Below are 17304 nucleotides of genomic sequence, written 5' to 3'. Positions count from 1 at the left end.
TTGTTATTCAAATATGACTCATTATAGACGATTACCAAAAACACTTTTTTGGGCCTTAATTGAACTGATGTAGTTTTGTGTTTTAGCCACATGCTAAACAAACACATTTCCAGAAACTAGAAGATGTCACTTGTCAAATGAAGCCTAATACATGCATCATGGTCTTACAGTTCGGCTGTTATGAGCTTTTCCATTTGGGTATGCCAAATAGGCGAAAATTCTATAAAAAGGGTGGATGTAAAGGGGTTTATGTTGATGGTTCATATTTTAGTAAAATTGTTCCTTTCTTTGCAAATACAGTAAATGAGTCTGAGCGTTTTAGAGTCCAAACATGGTTTTAATGCTGTTTCAGACTTTTGCAACAGGGAAAACACTAAATAACATTATTTTACATGTATTTTGAGACGAAAATAGTAAAATACAATATATATATATATATATATATTATAACTATAAAATATTTTAGCATCACCCCCAAAACAGTTTTATTAATGATGCCCTTCAAAAATACATAACAGTGAAAATCTACCATCATGTTGATGCTCTGGATCTTATTCTGTACAGATGCAGTATGTAACTATGAACTCCCTACACATATACAACACATCTCTTCTCCCTGTTTGTGTCTCTGTCTTCAGTTGTTGGAGTTGATGTCTGCTTCATCCTTCTCCTCTTCCTTGAAGCTTTCCTTCGTGGCTCCACCTTTCTCCCGCTGGCTGCTCCTGGAGGAGCCGCCTGAGGCTCGTGGCTGGTAGCTGTAGCTGGCCGCACTGAACGACATGTCTGAGTTAAAGTGAGTCTCCTCCCCCTCCAACAGTTTCCTTGTAGGACCAAAGGAAACACATGTCAGTGCTTATACAAGCCACAATGCTTAAAAACGTTTGGATAAGTCTTCTAGTCTTTTTTGTTCAGTCTGTCTTTTCATGCAGTCAGCACCTGTAAGCAGCTATCTCTATGTCCAGGGCCATCTTGACATTGAGCAGGTCCTGGTACTCTCTCAGGTGTTGCGCCATCTCACTCTTCAGGTTCCTCAGCTCAGTATCCAGGTGGCCAATAGTGTCCTGTTACATTGGAAAGAAAAGAGGAGTTAGAGGTGCAGGCATAATTAGTGAGCATGGGATTTCCTTTTTTCTTTTCTTTAAATGAATACACTAACCTCTCAGGCTTACTTAGCCTTACCTTCCCTAAAAAGCCAGTGAGAGCAGATGGCTTTCCTGTATCCGATTTAGCCACGGTCAGAGGTTAATCTAATAGTCATGCAGGGTGAATTCACTAAGAGCTGTTTCGGTCAGTCTCATGGTCACAGACTTCAGACCTTGAACCTGACTTACGGTAGACTTTTTGTGTTACAGATGCTAAACTGTCAAACAATGAGAAGCAGGACTGTATTTGAGACAGGTTATTATATGACACAGATATTTATTTTTATTTTCCCCTGTTGTATAAGTATGTGTTACTGCAAACTGAACACCTTTCCACCTTTTTTAAAAAAATGCTTTCAGTGTATCAGAAGTCAGAGTACCTTCCCTTTCATGGAAGGCTTTTATTGTTTCTGCAGGAAATGTTGAGTGGCAGAATTAATCGCAACTGAGTAATCAGTGAGTGACAGTAACAGTATTTCTGCTATTAAAAATAGAAACTCAGACCATCAAGGTGGTGAGTATGGCATAACTACAGTGTTGTACAGATGGAAATAATGGTGTAGATATGAACACTATGCTGAATTTACCATTTGTCATTACAGTTCAGGTACCAGTAATTTCATTTTTGTTCTGCTGGCTCATATTTGAGACCAAATGATTATTTGAATACTGGCTTTTATTGGAGAATTTACTGCTAGGCTGCAAAATTGACGTCTGTAGAAAAATATTTTTTAAATATATATGCTCCTTAGAAATGAGACTGTGCATAGGGATGATTGTTTTGATTATCAGATTGACAGTATGCTGGATTCCTTTCTTCCTCTCTGGTCCTCGACATATCAGAGTTGGGGCCACCCTGCTGTGTGCAGTTAGCTAACAGCTCTACTGGAGCTGTGAAATAATTGATGAGGAGCTTGATCCTGAGATTTGCTCACTTCCAATCCTATTATTCTGTAGAGTTGTAGACAGTAGACTGTGCTGCATATACAGAGCAACTGGGCAATCAGAATAATTAATAGTGGTACTTCTAGCTTTTTCAGTTCTTTGCTGAGAAAGTGTAGTATTTTTTTGGATATTGGCAATATCCTGCATAATCCCTCAATTTCCAAGGATTGTATCACACTATTACAGTAGTTTTAAACTTTTGCTGTTTTTAGTGCCTGCTCAAAAAGCTACATGGCACTGTGTTTGCTCTATATCTCCATCATTAAATCAAGTTTTTGTGGACAATTTTTTCTTTTCATATTATTGTGTGTTTACATGGTACAATAATGCCACAGCAACTTTGTATGCTAAGAAATGTTTGTGTAATTGTACAGCATATCTGTATTTTTTACATATTAAAGGATTGGTTCACCCAAATGAGAAAAAAGCACATTTTTATACCTACCCCTTCTTATTTGTCCAGTTTTTAACATATCTGATTCTCATGTTTTTTTCCAATATCCCAATACAATGGAGGTGAATGGAACTACTTTCACCTCCATTGTATTGGGGTGGAGGTAGAAATCTCAGATTCAAATATCTCAAAACAAATAAGACAAATAAAATCAAAACTATCTGGCTTCATACCACTGAGAAATATGTGTTTGTGTTACTTGGGTGAATCGACACGAATTGCTACATGTAGTTTAGAGACATTAAAGAATGTTATCCAAACAGCTAGTGAGAAAAGAGCAACTTAACAGCAGCATAAAAACTTCTCACCTTGCTACAGTGATGTAGCAGTGTACTCCAGGGTGTGTCAGTACACAGTAACATCACTGTTGTGGGTGTGGTTGTGATCACACTGACAAACTTTACATTTCAGCCACAGAGGGCAGTGAAACACAGCTCTTCAGCTGTTATAATGTTTTTATTTAATGACTGTCATTACTTGCCTGCATTGCTGTGGCCTCAGTGTTGTGTGCATCCTCCATCTCTGTGATCTGCCTCTCCAGAGACTCGTTGGCGCCCCTCAGGGTCTCTATCTCGATGGTCTTGGACTGCAGCTGCCTCCTGAACTCATTGATCTCCTCTCTGCTGGCCCGCATGGCCTCGTTGCTTCTGGTGGCCTGCTCGCTGAGGCTGGCAAACTTGTTCTTGTACCACTCCTCGGCCGACTGCAGGTTCTTGGAAGCGATGGACTCGTATTGGTTGCGGATCTCCTTCAGGGCTGAGGTGAGGTCGGGTTTGGCGAGCTCAAGCTCCACAGAGACCTGCTGCTCCTCCATCATGCTTCTCATCTCCTGGATTTCCTCGTCGTGGACTTTCTTCAGGAAGGAGATTTCGTCCATCAGTGAATCAACACGGCGCTCCAGGTCCAGGCGGACAGCTGCGGCATCATCCACGTCCTTCCTGAAGGACCTCAAGGTCTGCTCTGCTTCCTCACGCGCCCTCACCTCCTCATCATACTTTACACTGAGTTTCTGAAATTTAGGAATGAGAGGAGAGTGTAGAAATGAGATTTGAGAAATGAGATGAGATGATAGAAAGTAAAGATGATAAGATAAAGATAAAAGATATGGAAGATGGCAGGAACATTGGGATGATTGGGACATGAGATGTTAGATGACACAAAGAGAAAGGTGATTGGGAAGATGAAATAATTAGAGATGGGAAAAACTGGATATTGAGAGGGGTTAGGGGTTTTTCAGATGCATAGACTGATAAAGAAAATAATAAGATTCTACAATCATTCTAGCGGCTCTGTGAAGCTATACTAAGGCACAGCAGTGCTTTAAGCTTACTGCTAATATCAGCATGCTAACATGTTTACCATGACAATGCTGCAGCAATTATGTTTACTATGTTCACCATCTTAGTTTAGCGTATTAGCATGCTAGCATTTGCTAATTAGCACAAAACCAAATGTCATTGAATTGTACTGAACAAATTAAAAATTTGACCTGCTGGTAGTGCTACATGAAATTTCATTGGTAATCCAACCAATAGTTGTTGAGGCATTTCACCAAGAACCACAAATGTCAACATCATGGAGGTGCTAGAGGAAGAAGTCAGGGGTTCACCAAAGTCCATAGGATTCATCCTCTGAGGAACCTGAATGCCTGAAATAAATTTCATGCCAATCCACCACATAATGTTTGAGATTTTCCTGTCTGGACCAGAGTGGTAGAACAACTTGCAAACCGACATTGCCATCCATGTAGCCATGCTGGTAGAATGGCAAAAAAATACTAGAGAACAAAAAAATACTTACATTTTAAATATGCACATATTTGCTTAGTCCTAGTCCTTTTCAAAATCATTCAGTGGTTTTACCTGCAGTTCATCCTCCATGTTGTTCCTCTCGATCAGGATGCGGTTCTTGTCCCTGCTCAGGTCCTCCAGCTGTGACCGCAGCTCCCTCATCTCCTGCTGGTAGATGTGAGCGAGGCGGGATGGCTCGTTCTGCTTCTGCCGCAGTGTCACCAGCTCCGTCTCCAGCACTTTATTCTGCTGCTCCAGGTGCCGGACTTTATCGATGAACATGGCGAAGCGATCATTCAGACCCTGAACAGGAGAAACACATTTATGATCAAAATAAATGTCATACAGTGAGTCAAAGTGATCAAGTCCCTTATCCCTAAACTTGCTATGAAATCTCCTGCAGCTATAGCTACCCAGACCTCTTACATTACATTAACAAGGTGTTAAATAAAGCTGTACCATAAGTTTAAAGCAACATTTATTGATTTTTTTGGCCACTTTGAGCCAGCATTGACATATTAGGGCCTTGTTAGCAAACAGTTGCCTACTTACACGTTTATTTGGAATCTTGTTTCTGGTCACTTAATAAATTGAAGTCCAGTATTCATTCTCCTTTTAGCTCTGTTTTGGTCTCCACCAATTCCTGAGAGAAATATCTGGCTCTATGGCTGCTAATTGCTTGTGTTCATCAGCTATTTGCTAACTTTGTCTCTCTGATGTTTGGCACTGGGCATGTAGTGTACAGTGGGTTTATCAGAGTTTTTTTCAGTGAAAACAGCTGTCTGCTGCAACCGGAAACACACTCATGAGAGCAGCAAAACTGAACCAAAACAGTAAGTTCCTCGCTAAAAACCAAAACAATGAGCTGAAAGATGCTCAAAAGCTCCATAGAGTTTCGGGAGTCATTCTTACTGGGTTCATCGCTATGAATGACTCTTTTCACAGTACACAGTCATTTGATCCATTATTAATATAAATATAGTGATTAGTGTAGCTTTAATTCACAAAATGAAACAGTTGATCAATTGAATTGATCACCTCTGTGGAGCTGATTAGACATGTGAAGCAGTTAAATTAAAATAGTGATTTTAGGGGTAAAGTGTTCTTATAATCCCTGGAACAAGCCGAACCCTGGGCTTACTTCATTCACTAACTTCACTTTATGCTTTTATTGGACTTAAATTATGATTATGAAGAACAGTTTCAAATTATCTGCATTTCTTGTGGAGTAACCCAACATTCAAAAGTGAATCATTTTGTCTCATTCTGCCCTACATGTCATTGTAATCACACCTACCTGCAGTTGCTCTTTCTCGTTGGTTCTAATGACTTTTAATTCATTGTTGACCACAGACGTCTGGGTCAGATCGAGGGAGTCAGTCGACATCGAAGAGAAGGAGGTGGAGGTGCGACCGATCCGTCGGTACAGGCCCACGGATGTCGCGCTGTTGCGGGACATAGCCATGGACCTGTAGCCTGAGGAGCCCCGAGACGAGGCGCTGCTCATGCGAGAGGAGGAGACGGGAAACCTGGGAGAATCCCCGAAAATCTTCCGGTAGGAGGACGAGGTGTAGCGGTCTCCGTAGCTCATCTTTACCGTGAGTCAGAGATAAAACTGAGGGACTTAAAGAGCTTTGCAGACGCTTATAGACCACAGGGCTGCGGCTGGAACGAACCATTTTACGCACGGATGTACACGGTTTAATAACATTTGTGCAGTGGACTGAAGATGTTGAATAAAGTTTTGTTAATTGAAGTGATCAAAACCAACACTGATGTACATTTTTTTCCAGATTTCATCCATCCCTCGAGAGTCATTTTGCGTGCGTAAAATGATGGAACTGTCCGGAGGATCATGACCTCTCTCTCTACGTGCGTCACGTATTTCACTTTTCATGCAGGCAGTGGAGCCCTGTAGCTGCGTTACATCAGCTGTACAATTAAACTGGTTCTGTCAAGTGTGTAGTTTGTGGCAATTCGTTTTCCAAAAATGTTTTGTATTAAGCTGAAGTCTCAAACGTCCAAGGGAAGTGAGAACGTAACATTTGGTGTAGGGGTTATGGTTTGGAGGAGCACATTTGTTTTTCTCCATCCTCTCCTCTGCTGTGTTTGGAGATAAAGACAGTGTGTGGTAGTGTGGTTCCCAGCCTCGCGGTCAGGACCCTCACAAGGGGTCGTTGTACGATGACTAATAACTCAGAGAGCTCATAACCCAAAAGCACGAACTCAGAGGCAGTAGCAGAGTCCAATATATTTTCATCAAGTCCAAAGAAACAAGCAGGGATCACAAACCAGGCAGGCAGACAGAAGTGAGGGAAGCAGGCAAAATCTTCAAACCGGTGATCAGACAGGGTAACAGGCAGGCCGAACAACAACAGGTAAGGGAATGCTGGATAGCGAGGCATGAACTCTAGACAATCTGGCAAGGTGTAAGTGAACCTAGGCCAGCATATGAGGAGTGACTATGAGGATAATGGGATCCAGGTGAGGAGATAGACAGGGCACTCAAATGAGGGGAATGAGGTGATTGCAAATTTCTTTGCTTTTTTGGAGTTCTGATCAGTTTTACCTCTTCAGGGCTCTAAAATGAGAAAAATCTGAGGAGGGACAATCACTCTTCAGTTGAACTTCTCACAGAGCATAGATGCACAGCCTGTGATAAGTAAACATGGCTGTATTAAGGGGTCAAAAGGTTGAGTACCAACAAGAAGAACACATTTTGACTCAGGGTTGTGCTTACCTTTCATTCTGTTCTGCAACTGTATGTGTAGTTTTCTCATATTATATCTGTCTGACTTAACGTCCTCTTTCTTCTTTTGTGGTTTTCACCCTCTGGACCTAACTGTCAATGCTACCTTTAGTTTCTTTTTGGACATAATTTCAAGTTGCTACAGATTAGTGGTGTAAGAATTACTCAGATCCCTTACTTAAGAAAAGTAACAATACCACACTATTAATTCGTCTTGCATTCAAAATTTTACTTAAATAAAAGTACAGAAGTATTATCAGCTAAATGTACGTATCAGAAGTAAAAGTATTCATTATGTAAATGCCACCTTTCAGACTGGTATATTACCAGATAATTGTTATTGATGTATTAACATGTAAGCAAATTTTTAATATAGTTGCTCAATGCAGAACCAATTTAACTATGTATAAACCATTAGGTTGGTATCAACTGTATGATGATGCATGTCATTTTATATGCTGAACAAGTAAGATCTTAAGCTGCAAAGTATCCAGTAACTTTAATTGTCCCTTTTGAAATGTCAGTTTTATATGCTGTCAATTTGTCTGTGTACTTACTACTGTACCCTAATAAAACACACTTAATTGTGGTATAATTGTGGTATAAAATGTATAATTTATACTCTAATTTAAATAAATCATCACTAATTGCACACATAGACATATAAAATATACAGAATATCATACACTACAATGGATTTTTTACATCATTGTTGGGAAATGAATATCTTCTGCTTTACATATTTATTGTGTTGATCTCATGACAATCAAATTGTAAATGCACCAACATATTATCTCCAATAATCAATAATAGCAGAAAGAAATACTTGACCAGGCCTGAAGGTGAAGGAGGCTTCCAACTATTTCAGCTTTCACAATGAGAAAAAAAGAGAAAAATTTGCCTTTGTGATACTGGGTTCTGTGCCGTGGACCACAACTCCAGTATGGAGGTAGTGAGCTGCATACACAAAAATACGGCTGAGTTTAGTTTATCTAGTGCACAGTATTCCTTCTTTCTTCACAAATTGTCATTGATCTTACAGATTTCTTCCAATGACGTATGAAAAGCTCAAATCCAATAAACTTTCTTTGGATATCACTCTGTAACATCTCAATTCACTTTACAATGAAATAACAAACGGGCAGTAATTTAAATACATTGAACATTTTCAATATATCTCTACCCTTTAGCAAGTATGAACGTCGATGGGCTTTAAAACTGTTTATCCAGCTTGTAGTTTATTTTAGAGGGAAAACACCTCCACCCTCCTACAAAGACACTCAAACTGGCATCTGTTGGATCAATGCTCTCATTGATTTCTTGTGTAACCTAATGTGTTAATTATTCATATCTGTCAGAGTCAGTTATGTGTAAACAGGAACAGGAGCTGTTACAGAGAAATAGTGTAGGAGATAAGCGCCATCAGTGTTGTTGCAGTTCTCTCTGACTGCCAGTAGAGGTCAATACAAATCAAGGGTTTACCATCATTTTCTGTCTATAACTGCATGTCAGTCAACAGCAAATACTGACAAACCCATTGGGTGGTTGTGGAGCTGTGGGACGTGAGAAAAAGCAGGTGCGGGCTTGGATGAAAACCAAATGTAGCAGTTATGGCAAGAGGAGCTTCCCCTGCTGCTTCCCATGTCAGCCTGCTCAGTTAGATTTTAGAAGGCAGAGGGCAGCAGACCCTCAGTAAGCACCCTCCATGTGGAAGAACAAATGTACAGTATGTACACTTACTCTGTGTGTGTGTGTGTGTGTGTGTGTGTCCTGCAGCTGACTGGTTTGATGAGAAGCTGAGCAAAAATAATGTTGAACAGAGAGAATTTATGATTGTGAAAAAAGAAAATCACTACAATATTCCTGTAATCCTACCAGTTTGTAATGAGTCTGTAATCTCTGCAGTACCATGGTGACATATGCTGTATTACAACATAGGTTTTATATAACCTGTCAGCCCAAATATAGTGCAAAAAATTGCAAATTGCAAACAAAATGCATTCTTCCTTATAAAACATTTGCAAAGCCATTTTTTAAAGAATATTTAAGAACATTACTGCAACCAGTTGTTGAACAGAAGAACGGTGAGAAACGTTGGCAGGATTGTGTGTGGCATTGTCTATGTGCTAGTAAACAAGATGCAAACTCAGGCCTTTAACATCAAAGGCCTGAGTATGCTTTATGCAAAGTACTTGTCGGATTGTCTAATGGTATCTAACACCACCTCCTCTAACACATTTCAGATATTATAATTGGGGGGGGGGGGGGGCTGCATCTATAATTTTTTGTAACTTTGCAAAACAAATAATTTTGACACGCATGCCCTCTTGGAAGGGGAGCTGTATTGTGATTGTGCCTGCTTTTGCTTGTTCTGACAGAGTTTCTTGGGCTGAGTTTGTAGAATATGAAGGGGGTGGTGATGAGAGTGAACTGGTTCAAGACTCTTCCATCTCTATCTGCTTCAGCTCATCTTGAACCCTGTCATACAGGCCCGGATGTCTGGCTGGTTGGCTTTCCTCTGGTTGTGGTGGTGACTGGTCTGGAGGCGGATCTGGCCTTTGGCATTGATGGACAGCTGGCATTGAGAGGAGGTCCAAGTCTTTCTGGAAAGAGAACTGGGGACATTGATTAGTACCCCCACCCCCCACCTCACTTTTCCCCTGATTTTTGTGTTTTAGGCTGTCTTTCATTGTTTTGTTCTTTTCCCCGTTCACATTTTTCAAGTCCTTTCTTTAATTTCTCAGTTTGACTTGAACTGAAACTGCCGGTTTCAGGGAAACCACAATGTTTTCATCCACAACTGTAACTGCCTACAAGTGTCTGGTTCATGTTTGTCACTCATTATTTTCACACATCCTGTGAACTTTGGAACTTCTTTACTTTGACCTTTATTCATTTATTATGCACTACCCAGAGACCTCACCCTTCACAGACATTTACAGACATTATTCATTCATTCCTTTGTCAATAGGTCATCACCCCTAATGGAATGTCTTTACCTTTCAGACATCTTTCATGGTCTCTAATATTGTATCTTCATTTAATTTCAGATGTCATGTCATTCAGAGGCAGTCCCTTCTCATGCCGGGACTCATTTGCAAGCCTTCCTCAGGAAATGTTGACTTCCTGGGTCTTAGGCATTTTGTAGTCCCTTCACCAGCTGCACAGATTTGACCTGTATGGAGAACAGTCAAAGGAGATTGGCATCACAGACGAGCCCCCAAATTGTTGTGGCAATATACCTCTTGCACTTGACTTCAATGAGGAAAGAGACAACTCTCGATATAGTATTGTCACACTTTTCTTTAATGCTCGGAGCATGGCTCACCCACACTCGATACAGACATACAAGCTGCTGTAGAGGAGTGAGCCCTGAACAGTGGGGGCGAATACTTCTTAATCTGTTTCACACCAGCCTCTAGGAGTTGTTGTGACTACTCTATGCATGATTATACCCAAACAGACATGGCAGGATGTGTTCCAGAATAAGCAAATGTTTCAGTCAAAGTGTGACTGAAGGAAAGAAGTGGTTTTGCTGACGACACACTGTGTATTTTAAACAGTCAGTGGTCTCAACACACTCACACATTCGTATTCAGAGATTCAAGAGCTTTTATTATCACACGCACAGCAACACAGTAGGTAGCAACACTGAAGGCATTGAAATCTGGCTTCCTCAAGCTCAAGTTCCAATTAGAGTATACAATCAATATCTAAAATTATTTAAAAAAAAAAAAAAAAAGAGATAAGAAGAGAGAGACAAAATATAAAAGAATATATACATACAAACATACATAAAAGCAGAATAACCGACACAAAGTATTAAAATATACACAAAACCTTACATTTATGATTCTTATTAAAATCCCTGTATGATGTGGGGAGTGTTTCGGTGACTAAGAAACAGGTTGGTGTTGTTCCTTTCCTGCATTCATTCTGTATGTGATGCAATTCATCTTTCATATGTGTTTGTTCATATCTATGTCGCATATGAATATGTAACATCTAAACCCGCCCACATGCCTTTAATGGTCAATGGGAATGATTTCCGTACATGGCCGAGCGGCTGGCGGCCCTTTAAACTGCACACAGCGGGACTGTGGACTGTGCGTGACTGCTCGCCACTGTGCCCGCTCCCGCACGATCGCGATTGGCCGCCACCGCGGTGTGGGCGGGACACGACGCAGTGACTCAGCTGTGAGTCACCGCACGACATGTCTGTCACACACAGAACGCTGATGCATTCACGTACTGTGGGAAGTTTTAGTAACCGCGTGTTAAAGAAATAGGCTTTTCTCTACACGGAGGGAAAAACAGACACATTTCCTCAGCATGTCAAGATTTACAGGGAATTGTAGGGGACGTTATGCAGACCTCAATGAATAGCTTTTTGTGTTGAATGCACGTAACACATACGTAATTTTCATATACCTAATGGGCTTAGCGGGATGTTTCTGATGGCAACAGTCAGAATTTCAGTAAATTAGATATATCTAAGTTAAATGACCCCTCCAGTGCCCATACTGTGCATTTTAAGTTAACATTCATCATGTCAAAGCCATTATTACACTATTTAAATGGCAGCCAAACCACATGAAAGCTAAGGTGACCTGTAATTTATTATCGCATTTACCATCTAAAATCAAAAGCCAACCGGGATTACAGAAGATATTGACCACCAAACGGGCAGAGTAGTAGGATATTCGTATTTACTATCTGTCTCATGACACTTGAATGCAGCATAGGCTGGCTGGCTGTTCTTACATGACTTCGCATTGGCCGAGATCTGTGACATTGGAGACGTTGGACTGAGTGTGAACGCAGTCCATCAGTTTTTAGCTAAATTAGAAATTAGACATCCTAACAGTAGCGGAGTGAGCTCTCTGACGTAAACTAAATCTCTAGAGCCATTTCTTTTCAAATCTATTTTTCTACTTTAGCACCGTGCTGGACGGATCTGCCATAGAGGGTGAGTGTCTTAAACTGCATCAGAACTCCTCCACGGTTGTGTCCGGTGTTGATTGTGATTGTGAGTTATGTATCTCTATATCTTTAACCGTGCGTGAAATTGTTTACGTCCTCGTGTTTTAAACATTGTCAGAAAGTAGTAGTAGGTAAACACAAGACAGGTTATGTGTCCAATGAATGGACAGCTACTATTGCCTGTCTACATCAGTGAACGCGTTCACAAGAGGAAAGGCGCAGCGTGGAGTTCCCGTTACGCACCATTGTGTCGCGCTTTAACAGTGTTCCACCAGACTGCACTAGAAAAGTAGCTATTTTAACGTTTCTCGCTCATTTTCTAAAGTTGATACACAGTATAACCAAATATATTATACTTTTTATATATTAACAGACGCCTCTCTTTACATCGGCATACATCTGACACACCGAATACGACTTATTATCATAAAATCTTAGATTTCAGAAATGGTGACCCTTGTACCGACTTGCTTATTCTGCTGAAAGAGACAGTGGAGCCGCCGTGAGGAACAGTGTTAATCAATTCTAAAAGTTGTGATTTTATGAAAATATGTAATGTTTGGCACATTATTTGTATGCCGAATTCAGCACAAGACTGGAAAAATGAACAGGCTCTTACAATTTAATTTATAGGCTACTTTACCGTTAGGCAAGAACAATAACAGAGAGCGCAGTTGGAAAAATGTTTCTGTTCAAGAGAGGACAGAACATTTGAACTGATCATGGTGTTCTCTCTTGTTGCTCCGAGGGAAGCAGCGCACATTTGCTGCTGCTGCTGCTGCTGCCGGCATTATATAACCAAGTTGTCTTTAAGCTCACACACACCATCACTGACTGACAGATGCATCCTGATCTGCTGCTGCGCTGCTCCAGTGCAAACCAGCATACACTATCACTATATAGACCTGATCTATTACATACTGGTGTTATACACCAATAGAAAGTGATGGCGTGTGTGTGTGTGTGTGTGTGTGTGTGTGTGTGTGTGTGTGTGTGTGTGTGTGTGTGTGTCATCAACTTCAAATTCCAGGGAAATTGTAGATTTGTGAAATTATTATTTAAATGATATATGTTTTTTCGATTTATATGGGTATCACTTAAGGAATCCCACTGTATAATGTCCCTAAAGTCTGTGTGTTAGTTCATACTTTATAGTACTGTGAGCTCATGTTTTCCTCTCTGGTTTTATAAAATGATATTTCATTGTATTGTGAGCAGTTCATCAGTCAGTCATTCTGTCTGGCCCGTGTTGGCATGTCCTGGCCTGAATGAATCGGCTCCCGTCAAATGGCCTTGGGGGCTGCAGGAAGTTTGTCAACGGGATTATACAAGCAACCAGGCTTCTAATTTAGCAGCTAATCCAGATTAAGGTGCCATGGTCGTCTGTGTTCCCGGCCCGGGGCTCAGACGCTGCGGCTCGTCTGGCAGGCAGAATCAGCAGCCATCCAGCCTTCGCTGTCTCTGTCTGAACACCAGGATGAGACACTCAAGACCTAGACTATGGTCAGGTCTCCTCAGTACATCTGAAATCCTTTGCTGAAGTGGAGTTTCCTAACCCACACTGTGAACAGACTGCAACTGGTCAGTAGAAATCATAGCTCACCTACCGGTCATTTTACAGGCAATGTTGTTCCTTAATGATGCCCTAAAGGATTTGCTTTGATCTCCAGAGAAGAGTCTTTTAGTTTTTGCTCTCTTTTATGATAAACAAAGTCATAGATCCAATATGAAATCAGTTTGGCCTAAAAGTGGCAAGACTTTACCTTGTCATACTGAACTGATGCACATGGTTTGTTCAGAAATTTCACAAGAAGAAATTAAAGCAAAGGCAGGTTTGTTTTCACCTGACTGAATGAACTGAATTTAAAGACATAGTTCGACATTTTGGGAAGACATTTAGTTGGAGCTAGCAGCTGGTTAGCTTAGCTTAGCATAAAGACTGTAAAGAGGGGGAAACAAGCTAGCCTGACTCTTAAATTGTTAAAACGGCAATTCACTGTTTTATAGGGGTTATGTACTGGACTATTTCTTGGGAGCAGTTGCCAGGCAACCAGTGGAGACTCCGGGAAGTTATCCTGTCATGTAACCCCCCCATAAAATGGTGAATTGTTTATACATTCAGATTAAACAAATTAGATATAACGTGAGCTTTACAGGTGCTGACAGTGGATTTTGTTACCTTTGGACAGAGCCAGGCTTGCTGTTTTCCTGTTTCCAGTCTTAATGCTAAGCTAAGCTAGCATTAAGAGCTACACACAGTAAATACTATACAGACATGAGGGTGGTGTTGATCTTCTCATCTAACTCTCTGCAAAAAAGTGAATTAGCATATTTCCTAGAATGTCAAATTATTCATTTAAGAGTTCCAATAAACAACTCCACATATGTGGTGTGAATCCAGGTCGAAATTTGCTGAAACTAAATGTTCTATCGAAACAATAAGCAACACAACTGTGCACAAAGGTGTACCTGTGGCTGCTGCTGGTCCTGCCCACAGGACTCAGACTTGCTCACTCACTTTAAGTAGCTCTGAATGATCCACCAGTATCCACTGAATTATCGACCCATGAATATGTTACAACATGTTCTGACCCCTGTGGTGAAAATTTTACATGCTTCATGCGTGTCATATGGGGGGGACACATAAAGTTAACCGACTTCAGTATTGAGCTCTATGAGAGATCGGGGACAGGTGCTGTATTTCTCTCTTGGGTTTGAAACCAGTAACTGCTGGTTAGCGGTTCTGTTTTTTTCTGACCTTCTCCTTTTAATACATTTGGCATTCAGTATGGAGAATCTGACAGAGAGACTGAAAGAGACACACACACACACACACACACAGAGAGGGAGCTCTGTGAACTATAAATAGACAGTGGGAGAGTGGTTGTGATGATAGCATCACCGCACAATAATCCCTCAGTAGGACTGGCGTTACTCCACTGCACTACACTGGCTCTAACGGGGAACAGGTATCCCCTCTAATTTCCCCTATAAGCAGGGTTATCTCATGAACCGGGACCTCTGACCCTCTGCTCTGTTTCTCTGGGGGTAAATGCTGTATTAAGCTTGTTAATATGGACTTCTGGGTAAAGGGGCATGTTTCAGTCTGTCCTGAACAGTCTAAGTTCAGAATAATCCTTTTAAATTTGTCGTGTGCGGGGGCTTACTGGTCAGTCCGTCAGCAGGCGGAGGTGTAGATCATGTTCCTGCAATGCTGTGGGCTCTAACTGCCATTTGTTGAATGTCATACTGGACCCTCACTGTGACTCCTATCAGCTATCACTCACCAGCAAAATACTGGTTATCATCATCTTCAAGACCTAAAAATATTGTTTTTAACCTTGGGTTGGTTGAGCCCTTGTTGCAAATACTACAAAACCCTGTTATTACAGCGTTATTGTGAAATTGCCTTTCAGAGCTTTAGTGTTTTTTTGTTTTTCTTTTGGTTGGAAAAATAAGGAACACATGAACTTTTTTCTTTCAGAAATAGAGAGTTAACAGAAAGGCTACAAGATGTCAAAGTGAAACTCAAAAATTTGAATTTCTCACTTTTTGAGTAAGTAGATATAACAATACTCTAGCTATAGTGCATATTTTTTCCATGTTTTAAAAAGAGAATAAAAAAGCCTTTGGCAAGCTACAAGCATGACATCTAAGAGGAGCTGTAAACATCTGTGGTACGCTAATAACCCGGAGCATGTAATAGACCATAAATACCCTCAGAACGTTGATACAAAGGTTTTTAATCCCCCTTTTCAGCAAGCCTACATAAAACATCTGTCTCTTTACAATATGCACACTTGTTAGCTTTATATTCCACTCGAAAAGTAGAAGAAGCTAGAAGCTAGTAAAGTGATTAGCTAAGTGCTAGCTTAGCTGTGATTCCCACTTTTCATCTGTATTTTTTAGCTGCGTTGTCATCGGCAACTGCTGCACATTCAGCTCTGCATTCATCGCATATTTTTAAAACAGAAGGGGTTCTAGCTAGCGTTAATTCTTTTTTTCATGGGTCAGTTTTGGTAATGGCACATGACTAGACTGTCAAATCTCATAGCAGTGAGTAGTTGTGTAACCTCAGCACTACCTATGTTACACTATGGTTCGACATTGAGTTATATGTGGAGCTGGGGAGCAACATAAAGAGTGCTGAAATCAGAAGTTTTTATTATTATTCCAACTTGGGACTGTTCGTACATTATTCCAAGATGCTAGCCTTGTAGTCACAGATAAATAGCTTAAATTAGCTATGTTTGCTTTGTCACATATTTTGAGTATTTAGAGAGTTACCAAGTGAAACCAGATACAAATTAATTATGTATAGCTCTTTTTAAATTAGCTGAATTGATGTTATTAGTGTTAAAATTGGATTTTATTTAGCTGCCAGTGACGGTGGTTGTGCAGCCATTTTGCCACCTGTTTGTTGACACCTGTTTTTACCAAGTGTGACAGAAATTCAGATTCTCTCCCTTAGATTTATAACTAGGAAGCTGAAATGAAAGCTGTCCGTACGTAAGGTCTGAATCATAGGACAAAGACGCAGCATTAGCAATAGCTAACAACATCCTAACCCAACTGTCTGCATATCCACTGAAATTTCAGTGATACAGAACAAATTTTAGTGCCCGGCCACAGAGATCACGCACCAATCAAATTACCAGTACTGACACTGTAAGTCTGGAACAGAAATTCATGCCCATTGGAGAACATAAATCTATCATGACAAAGAGATTAAGAGAGCAAAATACATTTCTTCCTTTTTGTTATTACAATTTTTGACCAATAAGTCCAAACACCAAGGATATATATACTGATTTATAGACTGACTATATAAACTGAGTGGTTTGACTTTACAGTAATTGATCGCGGTGAAAGTGACAGATCAACATGACTTGATCCAATCTACATGTACGCTGGCAACTTTTTCATCAAATGCAACGTCTTTTATAATTTTAAGTCGTAATATAGCAATGGATATGAGAGGGTTTTTTTTTTTTTTTACAACATTTAAGTGTACTGTGAATATTTTGTAGGATTTATAGTAGCATTTGCAACTTATCAGTTGCTTTTAAACCAAATGCAAAGATGAGCCATGCAAATTTAGTACGTCCCGTCACTTGTCAATCCACCATCATAATAGGTGATCTAGTGTGTGTGAGTCTGTGTGTGTGTGTGTGTGTGGCAGCTTTACATTCTCAGTGCCTTTACTTTGAGCAGAGTGTTCACCATCGCCCCACCCCTTCA

At 40.4% G+C, this 17304-nt stretch overlaps 2 protein-coding genes across 2 annotated transcripts in view; one reads left to right on the top strand and one right to left on the bottom strand.

Moving 5' to 3' along the window:
- Positions 1-316: 316 nt before the first annotated feature.
- Positions 317-7191, bottom strand: LOC122997256 (alpha-internexin-like). Its single transcript, XM_044373297.1, has 5 exons — positions 5629-7191; positions 4404-4634; positions 3023-3550; positions 937-1061; positions 317-821 (listed from the first exon to the last, which is right to left on the bottom strand). Exons 1-5 carry the CDS (start codon positions 5920-5922, stop codon positions 635-637), a joined length of 1365 nt encoding a protein of 454 aa, XP_044229232.1. The 5' UTR covers positions 5923-7191; the 3' UTR covers positions 317-634.
- A 4646-nt stretch (positions 7192-11837) lies between these two features.
- Positions 11838-17304, top strand: part of sertad2b (SERTA domain containing 2b) — a 41996-nt gene continuing 36529 nt past the window's right edge. The window contains exon 1 of the mRNA XM_044372767.1: positions 11838-12049. The gene's annotated coding sequence lies outside the window, so the exon portion shown is untranslated. The remainder of the gene's footprint in view (positions 12050-17304) is intronic.

Source organism: Thunnus albacares, chromosome 14, assembly GCF_914725855.1.
Source record: "Thunnus albacares chromosome 14, fThuAlb1.1, whole genome shotgun sequence".
NCBI classification, from domain to species: domain Eukaryota; kingdom Metazoa; phylum Chordata; class Actinopteri; order Scombriformes; family Scombridae; genus Thunnus; species Thunnus albacares.
This window is presented reverse-complemented; position numbering and strand designations above follow the sequence as displayed.